Source organism: Mobula birostris, chromosome 6, assembly GCF_030028105.1.
Source record: "Mobula birostris isolate sMobBir1 chromosome 6, sMobBir1.hap1, whole genome shotgun sequence".
In the NCBI taxonomy this organism is placed as follows: Eukaryota; Metazoa; Chordata; class Chondrichthyes; order Myliobatiformes; family Myliobatidae; genus Mobula; species Mobula birostris.
The window spans coordinates 188137912-188162336 of NC_092375.1; the positions used below are offsets into that span (position 1 = coordinate 188137912).

Here is a 24425-nt window from a genome sequence, read left to right on the forward strand (position 1 = left end):
TGCCCACTAATATGATAACTGACAAGCAAGCTTTCAGCTGCTTCATGGTTTGGACCTGAGGACCCTGCTTGATTCCGATCGGTTTTTGGTCTTTTTTTTAAATTTGGTTCATTGAGGTTCCTTGCTTTCTTGCTACAAGTAAGCAAACAAATCTCAAGGTTGTATGACACATACAATTCTTAGATAATAAATGTACTTTGAATCATTTGAATCATTGAATCTTTGAGCTTGCAAGACCATTTTGAGCTTGCAAACATTATGAATACGTTCCGCTAGATCAGTGGTCCCCAACCACTGGGCCACAAAGCATGTGCTACCAGTCTGCGAAGAAACGATATGATTTGGTGATATGAAACAATGTGAGTCAGCTGCACCTTTCCTCATTCCCTGTCCCGCCCACTGTTGAACGCACGCGAGGTCATTACCCACACGAGGTCATCAGTTGGTATAACCTACAACTACTCGATGAGTAAAAAACAAACGTCGCTTGAGAGTTTCTTTGGAAGAGGTGGTAGGGGACATAAGAGGCCTAATGATGATGATAACGCAGAGACAGCTGAGGCCGAGACTACAAAAAAAAAGAAAGCTTCCTTCAACAGAAAATACGATGAGTTGTACATAAAATATGGCTTTAATACGACCGGTGACTCGCACGCTCCAAGCCCCCTGTGTGTGATAAGTGGAGACAAGCTGTCTAAGGAGGCAGTGAAGCCCTCAAAACTGCTTCGGCACCTTGAGTCCAAGCACCCTGCACTTAAAGACAAACCCATTGAGTTTTTTGAGCAGAATAAACGTGAGCAAGCAGGACAGAAGCAAGTGCTGAGAGCCACCACCTCCGCAAATGCTGCTGCTCTGAGAGCGTCGTACTTAGTGGCTAGCTGTATTGCTAAGTCTAAGAAGCCTTTCACTGTTGGTGAAGAACTGATTCTGCCTGCTGCCAAGGACATGTGCTGTGAACTGTTGGGAGAAGCTGCAGCTAACAAAGTGGCACAGGTTTCTCTTTCAGCTCCCACAGTTTGAAGGAGAATCGATGACATAGTGGAGGACATCGAAGCACAGCTGTTGGAACGGCTTAATGAGTCACCATGATCTGGGCCGTACCCTCCAAATATCCGGACCTGCCTCTTGGTTTTTATGAACTACCTTACTTTCCATTTTTCTATTTTCTATTTATGATTTATAATTTAAATTCTTAATATTTACTAATTTTTACTATTTTTAATATTTTTAATATTTAATATTTGTAATCTAGGGAGCAGGAAGCGCAGAATCAAATATCGCTGTGATGATTATACGTTCCAGTATCAATTGTTTGGCGACAATAAAGTATAAAGTATAAATATTTCAAGATGGTGTGCATGAGGATATGTTGTGTGCACTGCCGCTGCCAACTAATACAACTGGGTCAGAACTATTCAAGCCTTTGAATGACTACATGTCAGGCAAACTGGTCTGTTCATTCTGTGTTGGAATATGCACAGACGGGGTTGCAGCTGTGACTGGACGGCTGTCTGGTTTCACTACCCGAGTCAAAGAGGTTGCTGCTGAATGCCAGTCTACACACTGTGTCATACACAGGGAAATGCTGGCTAGCCGAAAAATGTCACCTGATCTTGACAGCGCATTGAGTGACGTTGTTGAAGTTATCAATCACATCAAAGCAAAAGCCCTTAACTCACGTCTGTTTGAGCAGCTTTCTCTTACACACTGAAGTCAGGTGGCTATCATGGGGGAGAGCCCTGGCCAGGGTTTTTGAGTTAAGAAAGCAGCTACAGGTATTTCTTTCAGAAAAAATGTCACCACTGGCAGCACACTTCAGTGACGAGGAGTGAATAGCAAAACTCGCTTATCTGTGTGACATCTTCAACCTGCTCAATGAACTCAATTTGTCACTTCAGGGGAGAATGACAGCTGTCTTCAAGTTGGCAGATAAAGTGTCTGCTTTCAAAGCCAAACTGGGACTGTGGGGACGGCGAGTGGACAGGGGCATATTTGACATGTTCCGAACATTAGCTGCAACGTACGAGGAAATATGCGCTGTGTGTTTAATATCCAAATGTTACTTAAAATGTTATGATGCTATTGACTTATAAGTGACTTATAATTGACTTATCACTATATTCATGGGAGGAAAATATGTGCTGTGTGTTTAATATTAAATTCATTAGATAAACTCTTTTAGAAACGAAATTGAGTGTATTAGCCACTTATAAGTGACTTATAGTTGACTTATCACCTATATTCTTGTCGTGATGAACACCCCCGCCCCCCCTGTTGGCCGGTCCACAAGAATATTGTCAATATTAAACTGGTCCGCGGTGCAAAAAAGGTTGGGGACCCCTGCCCAAGATGATATAGATCAGATTTTATATTATTGGCTAGCTTACCTTCATATTTCACCTTTTCTCTCTTTATGGCTTTTAGAGTTACCTTCTGTTAATTTTTCAAAAGCTTCCCAGTTCTCTACCTTCCCACTAACTTTTGCTGTATTATATGCCCTTTCTTTTGCTTATTTGATGGGGTCTTTGACTTCCCTTGTCACCCACAGTTGCCTCACCCTCCTTTAGAATACTTCTTCATCTTTGGGATGTATCTTTCCTGCTCCTTCTGAATTTCCCCCATGGTTGTTCTGCCTTCATCCCTACTCATGTCCCCTTCCATCAACTTTGGCCAGTTCCTTTCTCATACCTCTGTAATTCCCTGTTCTCCACTATAATACTGTGATCTAACACATAATACGTATCTAATGTTAGCTTCTCCTTCTCAAACTACGGGGTGAATTCTATCATATTATGATCATTGCCTCTTAAGGGTTCTGTTACCTTAACTCCCTTATCAAATCTGTGTCATCACACAGCACCCAATCCAGAACTGCTATTCCCTCAGCGGGCTCAATCATAAGCTACTCTAAAAAACCCATCTTGTAAGTATTCTACAAATTCCGTCTTTGGGATCCAGTACCAACTGGATTTTCCCAATCTAACTATATGTTGAAATACCCCATGGTTACTGTAACATTGTCCTTTTTACATACCTTTTCTATCTCCCATTGTAGTTTATATCCCATATTCTGGCTACTGTTTGAAGACCTGTATATAACAAGGCACTTTTTAGCCTTGTGGAAAAGAAAGGATGTGCTGGCATTGGAGAGATTCCAGAGGAGGTACACGAGAATGATCCCAGGAATGAAAGGTTAACACATGAGGGGTGTTTGCTGACTATGGGTCTGTACTCACTGGAGTTTAGAAGAACGAGGGGGGGGGGATCTCATTGAAACCTATCGAATATAGAAAGATCTGGATAGAGTGGATGTAGAGAGAATGTTTCCTACAGTGGGTGAAGCTAGGACCAGAGAGCAGAGCATCAAAATTGAGGGATGTCTATTTAGAACAGAGATGAGGAAAAATTTCTTTAGACTGAAGGTGGTGTATCAGTGGAATTCTTTGCCAATAATGGATTTGCAAGCCAGGTCATTGAGTATATTTAAAGCAGAGTTTGATAGATTCTTGATTAATCAGGGCGTCAAAGGTTATGGGAAGAAGGCAGGAGAATGGGGTTGAGAGGGACAGTAAATCAGCCATGATGAAATGGAGGAGTAGAGTTGATGGGCCGAATGGCCTAATCCTGCTCCTAGGTTTTATATTCTTGAGGTCTTATCGAAACTGAATTCTGTGGAGCTAATTTTTGTCTATGGTGTTAATTTAATTTGCTTCCAGATTAATTCATGAATCACAAATATATTTTAATGGGACTTGTATTATACTTTATACTTTATGCTTCATCGTCGCCAAACAATTGGTACTAGAGTGTACAATCATCACAGTGATATTTGATTCTGCGCTTCCCACTCCCTGGATTACAAATATTAAATACTAAAAATAGCAAAAATTAGTAAATATTAAAAATTTAAATTATAAATCATAAATAGAAAATAGAAAAATGGAAAGTAAGGTAGTGCAAAAAAACCAAGAGGCAGGTCCGGTTATTTGGAGGGTATGGCCCAGATCCGGGTCAGGATCCGTTCAGGATTCTGGAAATTGCATAATTGGTACCTTATTTGATGCATGAAATCTTCTCCTTCTTAGGCCATCCCTTGGATTAAAGATGTGGTTCCACTGTTGTTCTAGACAGAGGAAGTTGCCTGTGCGCTTGGCAGAGCAAAGACTTGATGGAGCTGGCACTGCCAGTTACCACCTCCTACTGAAATGTTACACTCCAGTCAAAGTGGTCTGTGCTGGTTCAGCGAACACAGTGGGTATGTTGCCTCTCAGATGGATGGAGCTGCACCAGTTAGGCACACTGATTGTCTGAAAGCAGAAAGATATGAAGGTAGAGTCATCATGAGAGAAGAGGACAAGGAAAATATAAATGTTTAGACAATCTATAGCTTGTAAATCATAATAATCGTGGATTATCGTGGAGGAGGGTTATGAGTGGAAAAATTAGATATCAACATATGTTTGCCTTCACTGATACCTGTACCATCTCTAACCGTGGATTCTATATAGGCCAACATGCTACCTGTCAAGTTGCTGAATCAGACAGACTAGTCCCTGCTCTTCTGTTGTTGCTCATAGAATTTATGTACCTTCTTCTCCTTCATAAGTGAAGGAGTTATGTTGTTAATTGTCCTAAAGTTAGCTTGGATATAGCACAGGAACAGGGAATTTGGCCAACAATGTTGTGGTAAGCCAATTAAATTAGCAATCAAACAGCTAACTAATTTCTTCTGCCTGCACAATGGTCATACCCTTATGTTTTCCTCACATCATGTGCCTCTCTAAACACCTCTTAAAAGTCTCTAACGTTTCTGCCTCCACCACCACACCAGGCAGCACATTCCAGCTACCCACCACTCGGTGTAAAAAAACTTGCCCCCCACATCTGCTTAGAAATTACCCCCCTCACCTTAAGTACATGCCTTTGGTATTAGACATTTCAACCCTTGGAAAAACATAATGTCTTTCTACTCTCCCTATGCATCTCATAATCTTATAATCCTCTATCAGATCTCCCTCTGCCTCTGCTGCTCCAGAGAAAACAACCCAAGTTTGTCCAGCCTCACATTATAGCACAAGCTCTCCAATCCGGGCAATATCCTGGTGAACCTCTTCTACACCCTCTCCAAAGCTCGACATCCTTCCTATAATGGGACAACCAGACTGTATGCAATACCCCAGATGTGGCCTAACCAGCATTTTATAAAGCTGCAACATACCTTCTCAACTTTTGAACACAGTGCTTCAACTAATACAGGCAAGCATGCCCAATGCCTTCTCAACCACCCTATCAACTTGCATAGCCACGTTCAGGGAATAACTAACTTGGACCCCAAGATGCCTTTGCTCATCAACACTGTTCAGGATCTTGTCCGGAACAGTGTACTGTCTCTGTATATTTGACCTATCAAGGTGCAACACTTCACATTTGGTAAATTAAACTCCATCTGCCATTTCTCCCCCCATATCTAGAACTGATCTATATCCCATTGCATTCTTTGTCAATCTTCTACGCTATCCACAACACCATCAATCTTCATATCATCTGCAGACTTACTAACCCATCCATCTATACTTTCATCCAGGTCATTTATACATAGCATAAACAGCCAAGGTCTCAGTACAGATCCCTGTGCAACACCACTAACCACAGGCGTCCAGCTACAATAAGTCCCTTCGACCACTACCCTCTGTCTTCTATAAGCAGGCCAGTTCTGAATTCAAATGCCAATTCACCGTGGATTCATCTTAATCTTCTAGGTAAACCTCCCGTGAGGGACCATCTTAATGCCTTACTGAAATCCATGTAGACAACATCCACAGCTCTATCTTCATCAATCATCCTCACCACCTCGTCAAAAAACTCAGTCGTTAGTAAGACATGACCTTCCCCACACCAAGCCATGCTGGCTCTCCCAAATTAGTCCATGGCTTTCCAAATGATCATTAATCATATCCCTAAGAATTCTCTCCAGTAACTTCTCTATTGCTGTTGTGAGCCTCATCGGTCTATAGTATTCCTGGTTCCCTTCTGGAATGATGGAACAACATTAGCTACTCAGCAGTCCTCCATGACCTCAGCTGCGGCTAGAGACGGAACAAAGATATTGGTCAAGGCCCTGGCAATATCTTCTCTTGCCTCTTTCAATAACCTGGGGTATATCCTATCAGACCCTAGGGAATTAGCCACCTTAATGCTCTTTAAAATACCCAACACTGCCTCCTCTTTTATGTCAAAATGTCCTAGCATATAGATATACTCATCACTAATCTCTCTATCCTCCATGCCCTTCTCCTTGGTAAATACTGGAGTAAAGTACTCATTCAGGAACCCACCCACATCCTCACGTCCAAGCAAATGTTTCCTCCTTTATAGTTGGGTGTTCCTATCATCTTCCTAGTTATCCTTTCACTCTTGATCTACGTATAAAATGCCTTAGAATTCTCTTTAATCCTACTTGCCAAGGAATTTTCATGGTCCTTCCTGGCTTTCCTAATTCCCAGTTTATGTTAGGGAAGTTGAAGTCCCCCATGACAACTCTATTAATTTTACAACCTTCCTTAATCCACCTGCAAATGTGTTCCTCAATATCCTGTGGCTTATGGGGGGCAGTGAGGAGTCTGTGGTACAATCTCATCAGAGTGATTGAACTCTTATTTTCGAGTTCTGCCCATATAGACACAGCAAATAAGCCCCATTTATGTCCCCTCTGAACACAGCTATGATAGTCCCTGATTAGTAGTGCAACTTCCCAACCCCTTTCAACTCCCTTTCTGTCTTTTCTAAAACATTGAAACCCTGGGACATTAATCAATCATTGCTGTCCTTCTCTCAACCAAGTCTTTGTAATGGTCACATCATACACCATTACTAGCTACTCTTTGGCAGCCACAGAATCTCCTGTCCACCCCTCGAACTACTGAGTCTCCTATCACTATTGCCTAAGTTTACCCTTCCCTGCCGAACCTCAGAGCTGGACACATTGCCACTGGCCTGGCTGCTGCTGCTGTGCCTTGATAGGTCATTCACTCCCATCTCCTCACCTCCCCCCACCCCAGCAGTATCCAAAGGGGTATACTTGTTGCTGAGAGGAATGACCACAGGGGAACCCTGCACTGACTGTTCACTCTTCTTACTTCTCCTGGTGGTCACCCATCTGCTATCTGAAGCCTGCACTCTGGGTGTGACCACCTCAGTGAAAGTTCCATTCCATCTATGAGGTTTTCAACCTCCCCGATGGTCCTAACTAGATCCAGCTCCAGCTCTAGTTCCATGACCTTGTCAGCCAGGAGCTGAGGTTGGATACACTTCCTGTAGATATAATCATCAAGGAGGTCATTAGATACCCTGCAGCCCCACCTCTCACAAGAGGAACATTCCACTTCCGTAACTATCATCCTGTCTACACTTATTATACCTTTGGCTCTAACTTCTTAACTGTAAGTTCTACAATCAAATAAATGATTGCAAATGACTCAGCACCCTTAGCCTCTGAATGTTCTGGCCAGAGCCTGTTGAGCCAAAGCCTCCCACTCTAACCCTGGCGCACTCATACAATGACCACTCCCGCAATGGCAGCTCAGCTTACACCTTGCTTCTTTTTATTGGCCTTTGCTAGGATTCTAATAACCCAAGCAATCTCCCGTTCCACAGCCAAGTCCTGACAGGTCCCTCTCGCTTTTTAAGACTGTCAAGTAAAGTCCACAAGGAACTGTCTGCAACTCACTCTGCGATCTCCCACCCCACAGATAAGTCCACACAAGCCTCGCTCGCTTTTTTTAATAGCCGACCACGTGTGCAAAACAGGAGATGTGAACACAAGGCTTGAGATGGTAGTGGGTATGAGTGTATGGTAGCACAAATTGATATTAGGATCCTGACTGTCACAGATTTTGTTGATTGGGGTGTGTAGCATGAAGCGCTGTGTGAGATTAATGATACAGTGGTTGAAAGATGGAACTTAACACTGTTATTGTTAATCTTGGTCATATGTATCAGTTTATTATGATTCTTGCAACATAACATTCATAGTTTTGATAACCCATTAAAGCATTGACTTCTAGCAGGATGTCACTATGGACCTTGAAGGTATCTTGGGTTTCTGAGAGTAGAAGACTTTGTCAGACAAACTGTCCAAAGTTACGGTAGAAAATTAGGGGTAACTATTTTTGCTTGTGCTTTATCAAGCTTTTCTCAGCCTTTGCAAACCTATGCGATATCTTTCACCTGTGTCACTCTGTGGCTATTCACAGCTCTAATTGACCTCAGGTGGTGCTTTCTGCTCTTAAAATTGTATATAATGTGTAATTACAAACTGGATGGTTTAAACTTCTCGAAGAATGACATTTGCACTTTCATGCACATTTCGCGGCGATTTACCCTGATACAAATGATGAACTGAGACCAAGGCTTTCGACTTACTCCGGGCTGCTCCAGGAATTCAGATCTAAGGACTCGATTTGGTTTGGAATGCTGTTGTTCACTTCTATTGTCTGCATGATTTGTGCTTTTTCTCTGTGCATTGGGTGTTGGTCTTTATTTTTTTTAATCGGGTTCTTTTGGGTTTCTTGCTTTGTGATTGCCTGGGAGTAGACAAATTTCAAGGTTATAAAATTGATACATTCTTTGATATGAAATGTACTTTGAATCTTGAATCTTTGAATCATTGTTGGTTAATTGTGCAATACAATCTTCATGCATATTTTCTAAAGCTATCTAATGCTCAATTTTAAACTCTCACTAATTAAAGTGAGCCAAATTTTATAGTCAGCTCGTGTTTTTCACTCCTGTAATAAGAAGAACTTGGAACATTTTACACCAACATACCTGGGAAAAGCACATGGGAGATAACATTACCAAGCCTGGCTTTTCCCACAGTTATCCTGGTAGCTGGCATGCCATCTGTTTAAAGGAATGAGATCCCCAGAGTAGGGTGACCATGGAAAAATGAGGACTCTTTGAGGCAAACATTTTCAGCAGTTTATATTTAAACAGCGTAATGTATATAGTAGAAATACAAAACAAATCTGCAAGTAATTACAGTGGAAGTGACATCATACTATTGAAGTACATTTTGGCAACATTTACCAGTAACAGCACTCACATTTGTTAGAACCACAATCATAGGAATTGCATATGTTTCATAGTATTTGCACATCACAGAACTTGGGAAATATGTTGATTGTATAACCTCCTGTCATCTTTCTCCTATTCTAAAGTTGTAAACACTCAGTTTAACCCTGTCTTCACAAGTTCCCCTTCCTTCCCCAATCTCACCTCCTTCCCTCTTCCATTCCCCTTCTGTCTCCCTCACTATAAACACTTTGCTCATTCTTTTCTCTTCCTCACCCTAATCAGCGGGAGGAGAGATAGCAGCACGCCGCGCGCACAGCTCTCCGGTGAAAATAATATCGTATCCGTTAAGTAGGGGCCGTGGACAATTCTGATTTGATGGAGACAGACATGAAAGCACAGAGGAACATCTGGAGAAATTTCTGAAATGTCGGTTCACTGCCGCTGTTACTGGGCGTTCGCGAATTTTCTGGAGGGAAGGCCCCAAAATCCCCGGCTTTGCCTGCTGCTGGTGACCGAGACTGAGGTCGAATCGTTCAGATAGAGATGGTGCTCGGTACTCGATGTCGGAGGGCTGATCGGAGGCTCGAAGTTTTCGGACGACTCAGAGTCGGACTGTGGTCGGGCACGGCAGGAAGAGTTTTTCTTCCTTCTCCCGTCTGCGTGAGATGTGGGACATTCGAGAGACTTTGAACTTTTTTACTGTGCCATGGCCTGTTCTTCATCAAGTTATGGTATTGTTGCACTGTTGTAACTATATGCTATAATTATGTGGTTTTGTTAGTTTTTTTCAGTCTTGGTCTGTCCTGTGTTTTGTGATATCACACTGGAGGAATATTGTATAATTTCTGAATGCATGCATTACTAAATGACAATAAAAGAGGACTACCTGTCCTCATAATCTAATCTAATCTCCTTTCCTCTCTTCCCTGCTTCAAACTGCTCTCCTTTCCCCATTTAAACCTCAGTCCCTCCTTTTAAATCTCCAACACATCACTTTCACATTCAAAGTTTTAAAGTTCAAAGTAAATATTATTAAAGTACCAAATACTACCCTGAGATTAATTTTCTTGCAGGCATACACAGTAGAGTCATAGCGTCACCGAATCATAGAAAAGTACAGCACAGAAGCAGACCCCTTTGGCTTATCTAGTCTGTACGAAACCATTTAAACTGTCTAGTCCCATCAACCTGCACCCAGACTAACATAGAACAATAGAAATACAAATTCAATAGCAACAATGAAAAACTACACACAACGACTGACAAGCAACCAATGTGCCATAGAAGACAAATTGTGCCAATAAAAATAATAATAATTAAATAATACTGAGAACGTAAGTTGTAGAGTTCGTGAAAGTGAGTCCGTAGGTTTTGGAATCAGTTCAGTGTTGAAGTGAGTGAAGTTATCCAAACTGGTTCAGGAGCCTGATGGTTGAAGGGTAATAACTGTTCCTGAACCTGGTGGTGTGAGATTTAAGACTCCTGTCCCCCGTTCCAGAGGATAGCAGTGAGAAGTGAGCATGGCCTGGATGGTGGGAGTCCTTGATGATGGATACTCCCTTCTTGTGGCATCTCTCCTTGTAGATGTGCTCAATGGTGGGGAGAGCTTTGCCTGTGATCTGTCCTTTCTTTTCCTTAAGTTCCTGTTTATCCCACTGCAACCTCCCTGCCTTTGTATGTACATAAGAACACAAGAAATAGGAGCAGGGGTAGGCAATCTGGCCTGTCGAGCCTGCTCCGCCATTCAATAAGATCATGGCTGATCTGGCCATGGACTCATCTCCACTTACCTGCCTTTTCCCCATAACCCTTAATTTCCCTACTACGCAAAAATCTATCCAACCTTGGTCAGCTCCCACTTGGAGTACTGTGTTCAGTCCTGGTCATCTCACTACAGGAAGGATGTGGATACTATAGAGAGAGTGCAGTGGAGATTTACAAGGATGTTGCCTGGATTGGAGGGCGTACCTTATGAGAATAGGTTGAATGAACTTGGTCTTTTCTCCTTGGAGTGATGGAGGATGAGTGGTGACCTGATAGAGGTGTATAAAATGATGAGGGGCATTGAGCATGTGGATAGCTGGAGGCTTTTTCCCAGGGCTGAAATGGCTAACATGAGGGGGCATAGTTTTAAGGTGCTTGGAAATAGGTACTGAGGGGATGTCAGGGGTAAGTTTTTCGCACAGAGAATGGTGGGGGTGTGGAATGCCCTGACGGCGGTGGTGGTGGAAGCAGATACAATAGAGTCTATTAAGAGCCTCTTAGATAGGTACATGGAGCTTAGAAAAATAGAGGACTATGCAGTAGGGAAACTCCAGGCAGTCTCTAGAGTAGGGTGACATGGTCTGCACAACCACTGTGGGTCGAAGGGCCCGTAATGTGCTGAGATTTCTATGTTCCATGTTCTATGTTCTTGTATTAAATATATTCACTGGGCTAAACTCCATTGCTTCACTGGGCAGAGAATTCCACATATTCACCGCCTCTGGGAAAAGCTCTTCTTCCTAAACCTATTCCCCCCATATTTTGAGGCTATGTCCCCTAGTTCTAATCTCACCTATCAGTGGAAACAACTTTTCTGCCTTTATTTTATCTATCCCTTTCTTTCAGACCTTGTTCAGAACACCTCCGTTTGCTCCCATCTCTGCCCATTCCTTCTCTACAACCATTCCCTCCCTCCCATCCAAATCTCTTACTTTATCCTCTTCTATTCCCACTCCCATCCTCTCTCCAGTGCTTCTAACTTTTGTCCTCTCTCGCATTTAATCCCTTACAAAACACAAAGGCTCAAACATGGTCTCTGTGCTCCTGGGCCTCTGTTGACCGGCTGCTGCTGGATGCGTGTTATCAATGATCACGCACAGCTCGGAAGATCTGAAGGGCCATTTTGGCAGCAGTGACTTGGCTTTCGTGCCAGCTACCCTGGTAGCTGGCATGCCGTTTCTTCAAAGGATTGTCGCCCCCACAGTAGGTTGACCATGGAAAATAAAGGCAAACTTTTTTTGTAGCTGATACTTAACATACGACATGTATACAGTAATGCCAGCCGGTGTACTGGCATCAGCTCCAGACCTCAAGGCAAACAGTCCTCAGTTCGAATTCGGCTGGCTCCTTGCACGCTTTGCATCCGTGCTGGGCTGAGCATTGAGCTGGCAGCTCGGCCTTGTAAAGAGCAGTTAAATGCTACAGAAGTGGCAAAAATGCCACCTAATGCACCAAAGGTGTGAAAAGGAACAACGGTATATACAGGAGAAATGCAAAATAAATCTGCAAGATATTATTAGGGATCAGGCAGCATGCTACTGAAGTCAGCTGAAGTCTATGGAGTTCTGGTAATGAATTACTGCAGACTGCAGATGAAATTCAGAGTTACAAGCAGAAGGTGTTGGAAACATACAGCAGGTCAGACATTCTCTGTGTATAGAGAATTAGTGGTAATGTTTCAGGTCAATAGCCCATTGTCAGAATGGAAAAGGAAGACGTATGAGACCATAAGACATAGGAGCAGAATTAGGCCATTTAGCCAATTGAATATGCTCCGCCATTTGATCATGGCTGATTCATTTCCCTCTCCATACCAATCTCCTGCCTTCTCCCTGCCCTGACCAATCAAGCATCTATCAACCTCTGCCTTAAATATACCCAATGGCTTGGACTTTACAGCCACCTGTGGCATCAAATTCCAGAGATTCACCATTCTCTGGCTAAGGGCACCCCACTATTCTGAGGCTGTGTCCTCTGGTCTTAGACTCACCCACCATAAGAATTATCCCCTCCACATCCACTATATCAAGACTTTTCAACATTCAATAGACTTCAATGAGCTCCCCCCCCCCCCCCCCACCACTATCGGTGCCATCAATTGGTCAACATATAGTCATCCTTTTATTCCTGGAATCATTCTTGTGGATCTCCTTTGAACAATCTCCAATGTCCTTTCTTAGATCAGGGGCCCAAAACTGCTCCCAATTCTCCAAGTGAGGCCTCACCAGTGCCTTATAAAACCTCGACATTACATCCTTGCTTTTATATTCTAGTCCTCTGGAAATGAATGTTTATATTGCATTTGCTTTTCTCACCACCAACTTAACCTGCAAATTAACTTTAGGGAGCCCTGCAGAAGGACTCCCAAGTCTGTTTGCATCTCTGATTTTTGATATTTTGCCAAAATACATGACCATACATGTCTCGCCACTTGTTTACCCATTCTCCTCATCTGTAGCCTCTCAACTTCCTCAACACTACCTGTCCCTCCACTTGTCTTTGTATCATCCATGAACTTTGACCTGAAACAATAATGTTTATTGTGATATATAAAAAAAAAACAACCCTGTTATACAGCACCACATGTAAATCTTTACCACAAAAAGTGCTGGATGCGTGCGTGGAATGCACTGCCAGGGATGGTGTTAGAGGCAGATACAATAAGGACATTTAAGAGACTTTCAGATATGCATATGGATGATAGAAAACCAGTGGGCAATGTGGCAGGGAAGGATTAGATTGACCTTGGAGTAGGTGAGAAGGTTGGCATAACACCATGGGTCAAAGGGCCTGTACTGTGCTGTAATGTTCTATGTATTTTAAACAGTGATGGCCGCCACTTCCACTTCCCCCTATTGTGTGCCTTCCAAACTGGAGCCAAACTCCTTGGTATAGAACGCAGGCTTTCCAACAAGCTTCCCAATGCACGGAGAATGCCCATGTGAACACCCCTTGGATGTCTTCTGCACCTGGTCCATTTTAGTCCAAATATGAGTATTGCGTAGTGGAACTTCTGGGCAAACTGATCATCGGACAATCTGGCACTGGAATTTTACCTCCTGTCCTCGTTGCAGTGCAGTATGATAAGCTCAGGCTTCTGGCGTCATCCTCTGAACTGCACACAGTGTCAGGGTCTCTACTGGTGGCCATGACTTTGAAATCAAGTGGAAAATTCTCTTCAGTGTTCCCTTCTGGTTATTTGCCAGCTCGTTCGTTCGTTATGTGCCATGTTGTCTGACGTGGACGATCATGATCTTTCTATCACCACGATTGCTCTTGGGGAATTTTTCTACAAAAATTGTTTGCCATTGCCTTCTTCTGGGCAGTGTCTTTACAAGATGGGTGACCCCAGCCATTATCAATACTCTTCAAAGATTGTCTGCTTGATGACGGTGGTTGCATAAGCAAGAATTGTGTTTCCCAATGCCTGGTCATACTGCAATTCTTGATTATCTGAGATAAGAAAAGGTGCAAGTGTGAGGCTATAGGACGAGGAAGGGGGAGGAAGTGAGAGGTGCATGCTAATACTAGCTGCATCCTAAACATTGGAAAAGATTTTGGGTTGTCGGAAGATAGAGGTGAGAAGAATTAGCTGAAAAGATTGATAAGACCATTAGACATAGGAGCAGAATTAGGCCATTTGGCCCATTGAGTCTGCTCTGCCATTTCACTATGATCAAATTTTCCTTACAGCCCCAGTCTCCTGCCTTCTCCCTGTATCGAGAATCTATCAACTTCTGCCTTAAATATACGTAAAGATTTGGCCTCCACTGCTACCTGTGGCACATATTCACCACTCTCTGGCTAAAGAAATTCCTCGTCATCTCCATTCTAAAAGGACACTTCTCTATTCTGAGGCTGTGTCCTCTGGTCCTAATCTGACCCAACCTCAGTGGAAAAAGCCTGCTTGCATTTTTGCTCTCTATACTCCTCATACTTTTGTATACTTCTATCAAATATTCCCTCAGTCTTCTATATTCCAAGGAATAAAGACCTAATCTGTTCAATTTTACCTTATAACTCAGGTCCTCCAGTCCTGGCAGCATCCTTGTAAATTTTCTCCGCACTCTTTCAACCTTGTTTACATCTTTCCTGTAGGTCGGTGACCAAAACTGCACACAGTTCTCCAAATTAGGCCTCACTAACATCATACAACTTCAACATAACATCCCATCTTCTGTACTCAGTACATTGATTTATGAAGGGCAATGTCCCAAAAGCTTTCTTCATGACCCTATCTATCTGTGATGTTACTTTCAACCTGTATTCCCAGATCCCCCTTGTTCTACCACACTCCTCAGCGCCCTACTGTTCACTGTGTAAGACCTACCCTGGTTGGCTCTACCTCTGTGCAATACCTCGCGCTTGTCTGTACTAAATTCCATCTGCCATTTTTCAACCCATTTTTCCAGCTGATGAATTAGGCTTCACCAACATTTTATACGACTTCAATATAACATCCCATCACCTATACTCAGTACTTTGATTTTTGAAGGTCAATGTGCCAAAAGCTTTTTGTTTATGACCCTGTCTACCTGTGCTGCCACTTTCAATAAATTCTGGAAATTCCAATGTATTCCCAGACGCCTTTGTCCTACCACACTCCTCAGTGCCCTACCATTCACTGTGTAAGACCTACCTTGGTTAGTCCTACTGAAGTGCAAAACCTCACACTAGTCTATATCAAATTCCATCTGCCATTTCTCAGCCCATTTTCCTAGCTGGTCCAGAACTGCAGGCTCTGATAGTCTTCCTTGCTATCCATTACACCTCCAAGCTTGGTATCATCTGCAAATTTGCCTCTCTAGTTAACCATTCATAAGCACTGATGGTATTTTTAAATTTTATTTTTATTAAGATACAATACAGAATTGGCCCTTCTGGACCTTCAAGTCACACTGTTCACCAACCCCCTATTTAACCCCAGCCTAACCATGTGACAATTTACAATGACCAACCGGTACGTCTTTGGACTGTGGGAGGAAACCCACGCAGTCACAGGGAGAACATACAAAATCCTTATCAACAGAGATGGATATTGAACCCGGGTCGCCTGTACCGTAAGGCGATGTGCTAACCACTACGTTATCGTGCCACTCCCATTGATTGGATCAGAATCAGAATCAGGTTTATTATCACCGGCATGTGTCGTAAAATTTGTTAACTTAGCAGCAGCAGTTCAAAGTAATACGTAATATAGAAGATAAATAAATAAATAAATACAATTAATTACAGTATATGTATATTGAATAGATTAAAATTGTGCAAAAACAGAAATAGTATATATATTAAAAAAGTGAAGTAGTGTTCACGGGTTCAATGTCCATTTAGGAATCAGATGGCTGAGGGGAAGAAGCTGTTCCTGAATCGCTGTGTGCCCCTTCAGGCTTCTGTATCTCTTACATGATAGTAACAGTGAGAAAAGGGCATGCCCCAGGTGCTGGGGTCCTTAATAATGGGCACTGCCTTTCTGAGACACCACTCCTTGAGGATGTTCTGTGTACTTTGTAGGCTAGTACCCAAGATGGAGTTGACTCCATGGTACATCTATAGAAGTTATTGAGTATTTTTGTTGATATACCAGATCTCTTCAAACTCCCAATGAAGTATAGTCACTGTCTTGCCTTCTTTATAACTGCATCGATATGTTGGGACCAGATTAGATCCTCAGAGATCTTGACACCCAGGAACTTGAAACTGCTCACTCTCTCCACTTCTGATCCCTCTACGAGGATTGGTATGTGTTCCTTTGTCTTACACTTCCTGAAGTCCACAATCAGCTCTTTCGTCTTACTGACATTGAGTACAAGGCTGTTGCTGCAGCACCACTCCACTAGTTGCCATATCTCACTCCTGTATACCTTCTCATCACCACCTGAGATTCTACCAACAATGGTTGTATCATCAGCAAATTTACAGATGGTATTTGAGCTATGCCTAGCCACACAGTCATGGGTATAGAGAGTAGAGCAGTGGGCTAAGCACACGCCCCTGAGGTGCACCAGTGTTGATCGCCAGCGAGGAGAAAATATTATCACCAATCCACACAGATTGTGGTCTTCTGGTTAGGAAGTTGAAGATCCAATTGTAGAGGGAGGTACAGAGGCCCAGGTTCTGTAACTTATCAATCAGGTTTTTGGGAATGATGGTGTTAAATGCTGAGCTACAGTTGGTGAACAGCAACCTGACATAGGTGCTCGTATTATCTAAGGCCGTGTGAAGAGCCATTGAGACTGTGTCTGCTGTTGACCTATTGTGGTGATAGGCAAATTGCAGTGGGTCCAGGTCTATGCTGAGGAAGGAGTTCAGTCTAGTCATGACTAAACTCTCAAAGCATTTCATCACTGTCGATGTGAGTGCTACCAGGCGATAGTCATTAAGGCAGCTCACATTATTTTTCTTAGGCACTGGTATGATTGTTGCCTTTTTGCGTGCAAACTTCCACCTGTAGCAGTGAGAGGTTGAAAATGTCCTTGAATACTCCCGCCAGTTGATTGGCACTAGTTTTCAGAGCCTTACCGTGTACTTTGTCAGGTCCTTCCACCTTGCAAGGGTTCACCCTCTTTAAAGACAGCCTAACATTGGCCTCTGAGACAGGGATCACAGGGTTGCTGGGTGCAGCAGACAACTTCAACACTGCAGTTATATTCTCCCTTTCAAAGCGGGCATAGAAGGCACTGAGTTCATCTGATATTGAAGCATCGCTGCCATTCATGCTATTGAGTTGCGCTTTGTTGGAAATAATGTCTTGCAAACCCTGCCAGAGTTGTCGTACATCCAATATCACCTCCAACCTTGTTCGAAATTGTCTCTTCACCCTTGAAATAACCCCCCTCAAGTCATACCGGGTTTTCTGGTACAGACCTGGGTCACCAGACTTGAATGCCACAGATCCAGCCTTCAGCAGACGTCTTACCTCCTGGTTCATCCACGGATTTTGGTTTGGGAATGTACAGTAAGTCTTTGTAGGTACACACTCATCCACACAGTTAATTGTATATTATGATCCCCATGACTATTTTAATATCTAACAAATGTCACTCTGGGTGATAGGTTAATCTCTCCTCTTCCACCCTCACCCTAAACACCGGTGTGCCTCAAGGCTGAGTGCTGAGCCCTCTTCTGTACTCCCTTTTCACCTATGACTGCGTTCCTGTACATTGTTCTGACTCCATAATCAAGTTCGCAGACGACACCACGGTGGTTGGTCTGATCAGAGAGGATGACGAGATGGCCTACAAGGACAAGGTCCAGCACCTGGCCACGTGGTGTGCTGACAACAACCTGACCCTTAACATCCAGAAGACCAAGGAGATCATTGTGGACTTCAGGCATGCTAGGAGCCACGCTCACGTCCCCACCTACATCAACGGAGCTGTAGTGGAGCGTGTATCAAGCTTCAAATTCCTTGGTGTCCACATTTCCGAGGATCTCACCTGGTCTCTGAACTCCTCCATCCTGATCAAAAAGGCGCAATAGCGCCTTTATTTCCTGCGGAGCATCAAGAAAGCTCACCTCTGTCCCAGGATACTGACGGACTTTTACCGTTGTACAATTGAGAGCATACTCACCAACTACATCTCAGTTTGGGATGGCAATTGTCCCGTATCGGACCGCAAAGCACTCCAGTGTGTGGTGAAAACTGCCCAGCGGATTATCAGCACCCAATTGCCCATCATTGAGAACACCTACCATTAACGCTGCCTGGGCAGGGTGAAAAGCATTATCAAGGATGCATCTCATCCTAACCATGGACTTTTTACTCTCCTCCCATCCAGTAGGCGCTACAGGAGCCTCCGCTCCCACACCAGCAGGCACAGGAAGAGCTTCTTCCCTGACGCTGTGACCCTGCTGAACCTCACATCACAGCGCTAAGCAGTATTGCACCCGTATTGTACTGTCTTAGTACTGATATATTTGTGTGCTGTAGCACTTACTTTTTATTCACAGTTATTTTGTAAATAACACTATTCTTTGCATTTCTGGTCAGATGCTAACTGCATTTCATTGGCTTTGTATCTGTACTCGGCACAATGACAATAAAGTTGAATCTAATCTAATCTAATGAAAAATATAATATAATTTGTGGAAAAATTATAACGGGAATTAGAATTATAAATTACAATAAATACAATTTTAATTTGCCTGTGTTGCTTTGCATTTCCAGCATCTGCTGACTGTCTTGTGTTTATAATGGCAATATTGCTTATTTTTTGCTCTAGTTTTATAAGTATTTTCATAAATTTATATATTTAACAATTGGGTAATTGGTACATTTATTTCTAATTGTGATATGTTGGAAATAAATGCAGATACTTCTGGTTCAAGTAGATTAACTTATTTGTCACTTAATATATATATCAAGCTAACTAAATCTTATACTTTTGCTTTAGTGTCAACGAGTCCCAGAAAAGTACAGCTCAGAAACAGGCCCTTTAACCCATCTAGTCCATGCTGAATCTATTCAAATTCCCTACTCCCAGGACCATAGCCCTCCGCACCCCTACCACCCATGTATTTATCCAAACTTCACTTAAACATTGAAATCGAGCTTGCATGCACCACTTGTACTTTAATGCCCCACTTTAAGCAAAGAGTATGTTTACATAAAGCTGGCAACAATCCCTAATTCATGTTTTTGTTTCGAAACATAATCCACAATTAGATTTGGTTTATGTAAGGAAGATTGAGTTCAGGTTTAGTTGGGAAAATGAGTTGTTTTTAATCAGTTTTATTTCACTCTTGTACTGTCTCATTCAAAGTTTTTGAAGTTTATATTTTGATGTTTTGGATTTGTCTCAGTAACATCTGGAACTTTTTTCAGAAATGCACAATCATTCTTCTTATGTTGGTGCAGCTTTATTAAATCATTGAAGGCTTAATTTGCAATGCATCATCTGGATTTAATTAGAGTTAATATGAATGATGTGGCAGTCAGAATGTAGTGGTTGGGGTGGGGGAGGGGTTGAGGCATTTTGCTCCGAGAAGTTAAAGTTCCTTCTGACAAAAGATTATAATGTAATTTAGTCAATCTTATTCTTTTATACTACCTTCAAGTTCCTCTTAGAAACCACTGATGCAAAACTGTGTCTGATTTCTTTACGTGGACTGAACTGAACCAAACAAGTCTCAAGACAAGCCAGAAATACACTTATGCTCAAAGGACGTTAAGTTGGTACTCTCCAAACTAGTGCAAAATCAGGTCACAATCAGCTACCTGATTTACACTAAGCTAATTTTTTTTTGCTTTGCAGTCATTGCCAATAGCCAGTCCATTTTATAAAATGACCAATGATCTTTTCTATTGACTTCAATTTAAATGAAAATGTCAGCACTTTCTAATGTGGACTGGTTATTTGCTATGAACGCATTTTGTACTATTGACATAGGATACATATTATCCCCAAGTGTTTTAATAGCCAGAACAAATGAGCAGATATGGAATGTAAGCAAGTTTTTATCCTTTATAGATGGATTTCTACTGAGGAATTGCTGGAGCTTTTGGTGCATACTCACTGCACTAATCAGGGGTTGCCAACCTATTTTATGCCATGGACCAACGCCATTAAGTAAGGGCTCCGAGGACCCCAAGCTGAAATAGTTTTCGATGATGATGCTACTTACATCTTTTTCTCCTCCAAATGCCTGCACCTTTGATTGGATTGGAGGTTCATTTTCTCAGTATTGGGCGATTCCATAGAAAAAGCTGTACATTATAAAACTGTTGGATAAGTACTGAAAAACTTGAATTACATAAGAACATAAGAAATAGGAGCAGGAGTAGGCCATCCGGCCCATCGAACCTGCCCCGCCGTTCAATAAGATCATGGCTGATCTGTCTGTAAACTCAGCTCCATCTACCTGCCTTTCCCCCATAACCCTTAATTCCCTTACTATGTAAAAATCCATCTAACTGTATCTAAAATATATTTAGTGAAGAAGCCTCAACTGCTTCCCTGGGCAGAGAATTCCACAGCTTCACCACTCTCTGGGAAAAACAGTTTCTCCTCATCTCCGTCCTAAGTCTTCTCCCCTGAATCTTGAGGCAATGTCCCCTAGTTCTAGTCTCGCCTACCAATGGAAACAACTTTCCTACTTCTATCTTATCTATCACTTTCAAAATTTTGTATGTTTCTATAAGATCCTCTCTCATTCTTCTGAATTCCAGAGTATAGTCCCAGGCGACTCAATCTCTCCTCACAGGTTAACCCCTTCATCCCTGGAATCAACCTGGTGAACATCCTCTGCACTGCCTCCAAAGCCAGTATATCCCTCCTCAAGTATGGAGACCAGAACTGCACACAGTACACCAGGTGCAGTCTCACCAGTACCCTGTATAGTTGCAGCATGACCTCCCTGCTTTTGAATTCAATCCCTCTGGCAATGATAGTCAACATTCCATTTGCCTTCTTAATAACCTGTTGTACTAGAATTAATTTGACTAGATGCTTTTGAATAACTTTTTATGATGACTAGTGAGACTCCAAAGTATTTCCTGTTAACTTTAAACAGCAATATGTTATTCAGATATACAGTGACATACACAAGATGCTGGTGGAACTCAGCAGGTCAGGAGGAACTGGATTTCCAGCATCTGCAGATTTTTCTCATGTTCAGATATGTGGTACTGCAAAAATGTTAGGCACATATAGTATATATAGTTAGGATGCTTAAGACTTTTGCACAGTACTGTATTTGTCAACGTGGAGCGAACAGTGAGTTTGTCAATCTGATGGGAGCAAAGGATGTTGGAAATGGTGAAGGTGGAGTACTATGGGGCCGGTGGTGCAGACACACCTCGCCCTGAGACACCAGGCAACGTCGTTTGATTTCTTTAGCCAGAGAGTGGTGTATCAGCAGCACTGGGGCTCCACAGGGGACTGTCTTGTCTCCCTTTCTCTTCACCATTTACACCTCGGACTTCAACTACTGCACAGAGTCTTGTCATCTTCAGAAGTTTTCTGATGACTCTGCCATAGTTGGATGCATCAGCAAGGGAGATGAGGCTGAGTACAGGGCTACGGTAGGAAACTTTGTCACATGGTGTGAACAGAATTATCTGCAGCTTAATGTGAAAAAGACTAAGGAGCTGGTGGTAGACCTGAGGAGAGCTAAAGTACCGGTGAGTCCTGTTTCCATCCAGGGGGTCAGTGTGGACATGGTGGAGGATTACAAATACCTGGGGATACGAATTGACAATAAACTGGACTGGTCAAAGAACACTGAGGCTGTCTACATGAAGGGTCAAAGCCGTCTCTATTTCCTGAGGAGACTGAGGTCCTTTAACATCTGCTGGACAATGCTGAGGATGTTCTACAAGTCTGTGGTGGCCAGTGCTATCATGTTTGCTGTTGTGTGCTGGGGAAGCAGGCTGAGGGTAGCAGACACCAACAGAATCAACAAACTCATTCGTAAGGCCAGTGATGTTCTGGGGATGGAACTGGACTCTCTCACGGTGGTGTCTGAAAAGAGGATGCTGTCCAGGTTGCATGCCATCTTGGACAATGTCTCCCATCCACTACATAATGTACTGGATGGCCACAGGAGTACATTCAGCCAGAGACTCATTCCACCGAGATGCAGCACAGAGCGTCATAGGAAGTCATTCCTGCCTGTGGCCATCAAACTTTACAACTCCTCCCTTGGAGGGTCAGACACCCTGAGCCAATAGGCTGGTCCTGGACTTATCTCCTGGCATAATTTACATATTACTATTTAACTATTTATGGTTTTATTACTATTTATTATTTATGGTGCAACTGTAACGAAAACCAATTTCCCTCGGGATCAATAAAGTATGACTATGACTATGACTATCTGCAGAATTCATTGCCACGGGCAGCAGTAGAGGCCAAGTCACTGGGTATATTTAAGGCAGAAGTTGATAGATTCATGATTAGTCACGGCATGAAGCGATACAGGGAGAAGGCAAGGGATTGGGGCTGCTCCTATATCTTATGGTCTTATAACCACCGGTCTCTTGATCATTAAGAATGTCTCCCCGGTGCTTCCCACTCCTCCCTGCCCCCTTCCCAATCTCAGTCCACAATAGAGACCCATATCAGAATCAGGTTTACCATCACTGACATAGGTTATAAATTTTTTTTTGTGGCAGCAGTGCAGTGCAATACGTAAATTTACTCCCGTACAGTGCAAAAGTCTTAGGCACCCTAACTATAAAATATATGCTGTCTGCTTTCTAAGTAATTTTAGATGCATGTTCTACTTCATCACCTTCCACTCAAACTTTCCTCACATTTTTTCCTTTTTCACTTCTCCCTTCTGCTTCTTCACTTCTGAAGTTTGGGGCAGGTGTGAAATATGTTAAATCTGACATTTAAAACGATGAAGGCTGCCACTGTGCTTTTCAGTTCTTATATTTCAGACTCTTGTTCATTTTAATGCAAACAAATATGATAGAGATTTTTTCTGGAAGGTGATGCAAACCCTGTAAAACACCTTTGTAAGTAAAGCAGAAAATCCCTGACTGTGCCATGCTTAGCCCTGGAGTAGGGGCACGTACCCTGCTTGGCAGGATCGGTTTCTTGAATGTTGCATTTGCTTGTGCCCGTGATGCCAGCTCATGGCTGCATTGCTACTTATGCATCTGCTGTTCCTCACCAGGGGGTACTGGTAGAGTTGGGCACGCACTTATGAATCTGGAATTGGATGCATAACAAATAATTCAAATGGTTCTGTTCAATATCAGAGAATGTACACAGTATACAGCCTGAAAATCTCACTCTTCACAGACATCCATGAAACAAGAAATCCCAAAGAATGAATGATGGTAACATCAAAACCCCAAAGCCCCCCCCCCTCCGCATGCACAAGCAGCGGCAGAAGCATCATTACCCCCTACCCCACACTTGCACCAGAAGAAACACTGACACCGCCACCCTCTACGATGCAAGCTAAAGCAAAAGCCCCAAAGACACCTTGATTTAGAGTCCATCAAAACCGAGGCATTTGGGAGTATCCATTCTAAAATAAATTCAGCGGCAAATGCTCAGAGACTGCATAAATTTCTTGTTTCTGTAAGTTTGTAATTCTTTTGTTTTGCAGTTTTGAATTCCCTTGTCATTGCAAGTTTCTTGGAGACAAATCTGTGCAAATGGTGTGACTATACTAACCCAATCTGTGAGGACAAAGTGTGTTACAGCAATTGTACGTTGAACTCCTACTGTGTGAGCTCGGAGGAAATATGTGTGGCCATATGGTGAGTGTTAATCGTGGCTTTAGATTTGATTACCAGTGCACTGTCATTTTTCACAGATGCAAACTTAACGACCATGTTTAATTTCTGTAGCAAACTACACCACCAAGGATTGGTTCTTTATCAGCCTAAATCAGGGGTTCCTGAACTTTTTTATTCCATGAAGCCTTGCCATTAACCGAAGGGTCTGTGAATCCCAGGTTGGGGAGCCCTGGCCTAAAGGCTGTGTCTGTGGTTGAGTCATCCAAACTCCTGGGGACAACCGTTACCTACGCCATTTCAGGAAACTTAACAGAGAATATCAAACATAGAAGAGTAGAGCACAGGTGCAAACCCATTGGCCCACAGTGTAGTACTGAACTAGCTACAT

The 24425-nt window shown here is 42.7% G+C and overlaps 1 protein-coding gene across 4 annotated transcripts in view; it reads left to right on the forward strand.

Annotated features, from left to right (window-relative positions):
• tgfbr2l (transforming growth factor beta receptor-like) overlaps positions 1 to 24425 on the forward strand; it is a 138357-nt gene that overhangs the window by 57967 nt on the left and 55965 nt on the right. For all 4 annotated transcript variants that reach the window (XM_072262089.1, XM_072262086.1, XM_072262088.1 and 1 more), the window contains exon 4: positions 23905 to 24058. In XM_072262089.1, coding sequence (XP_072118190.1) covers positions 23905 to 24058 — 154 coding nt within the window. The remainder of the gene's footprint in view (positions 1 to 23904; positions 24059 to 24425) is intronic.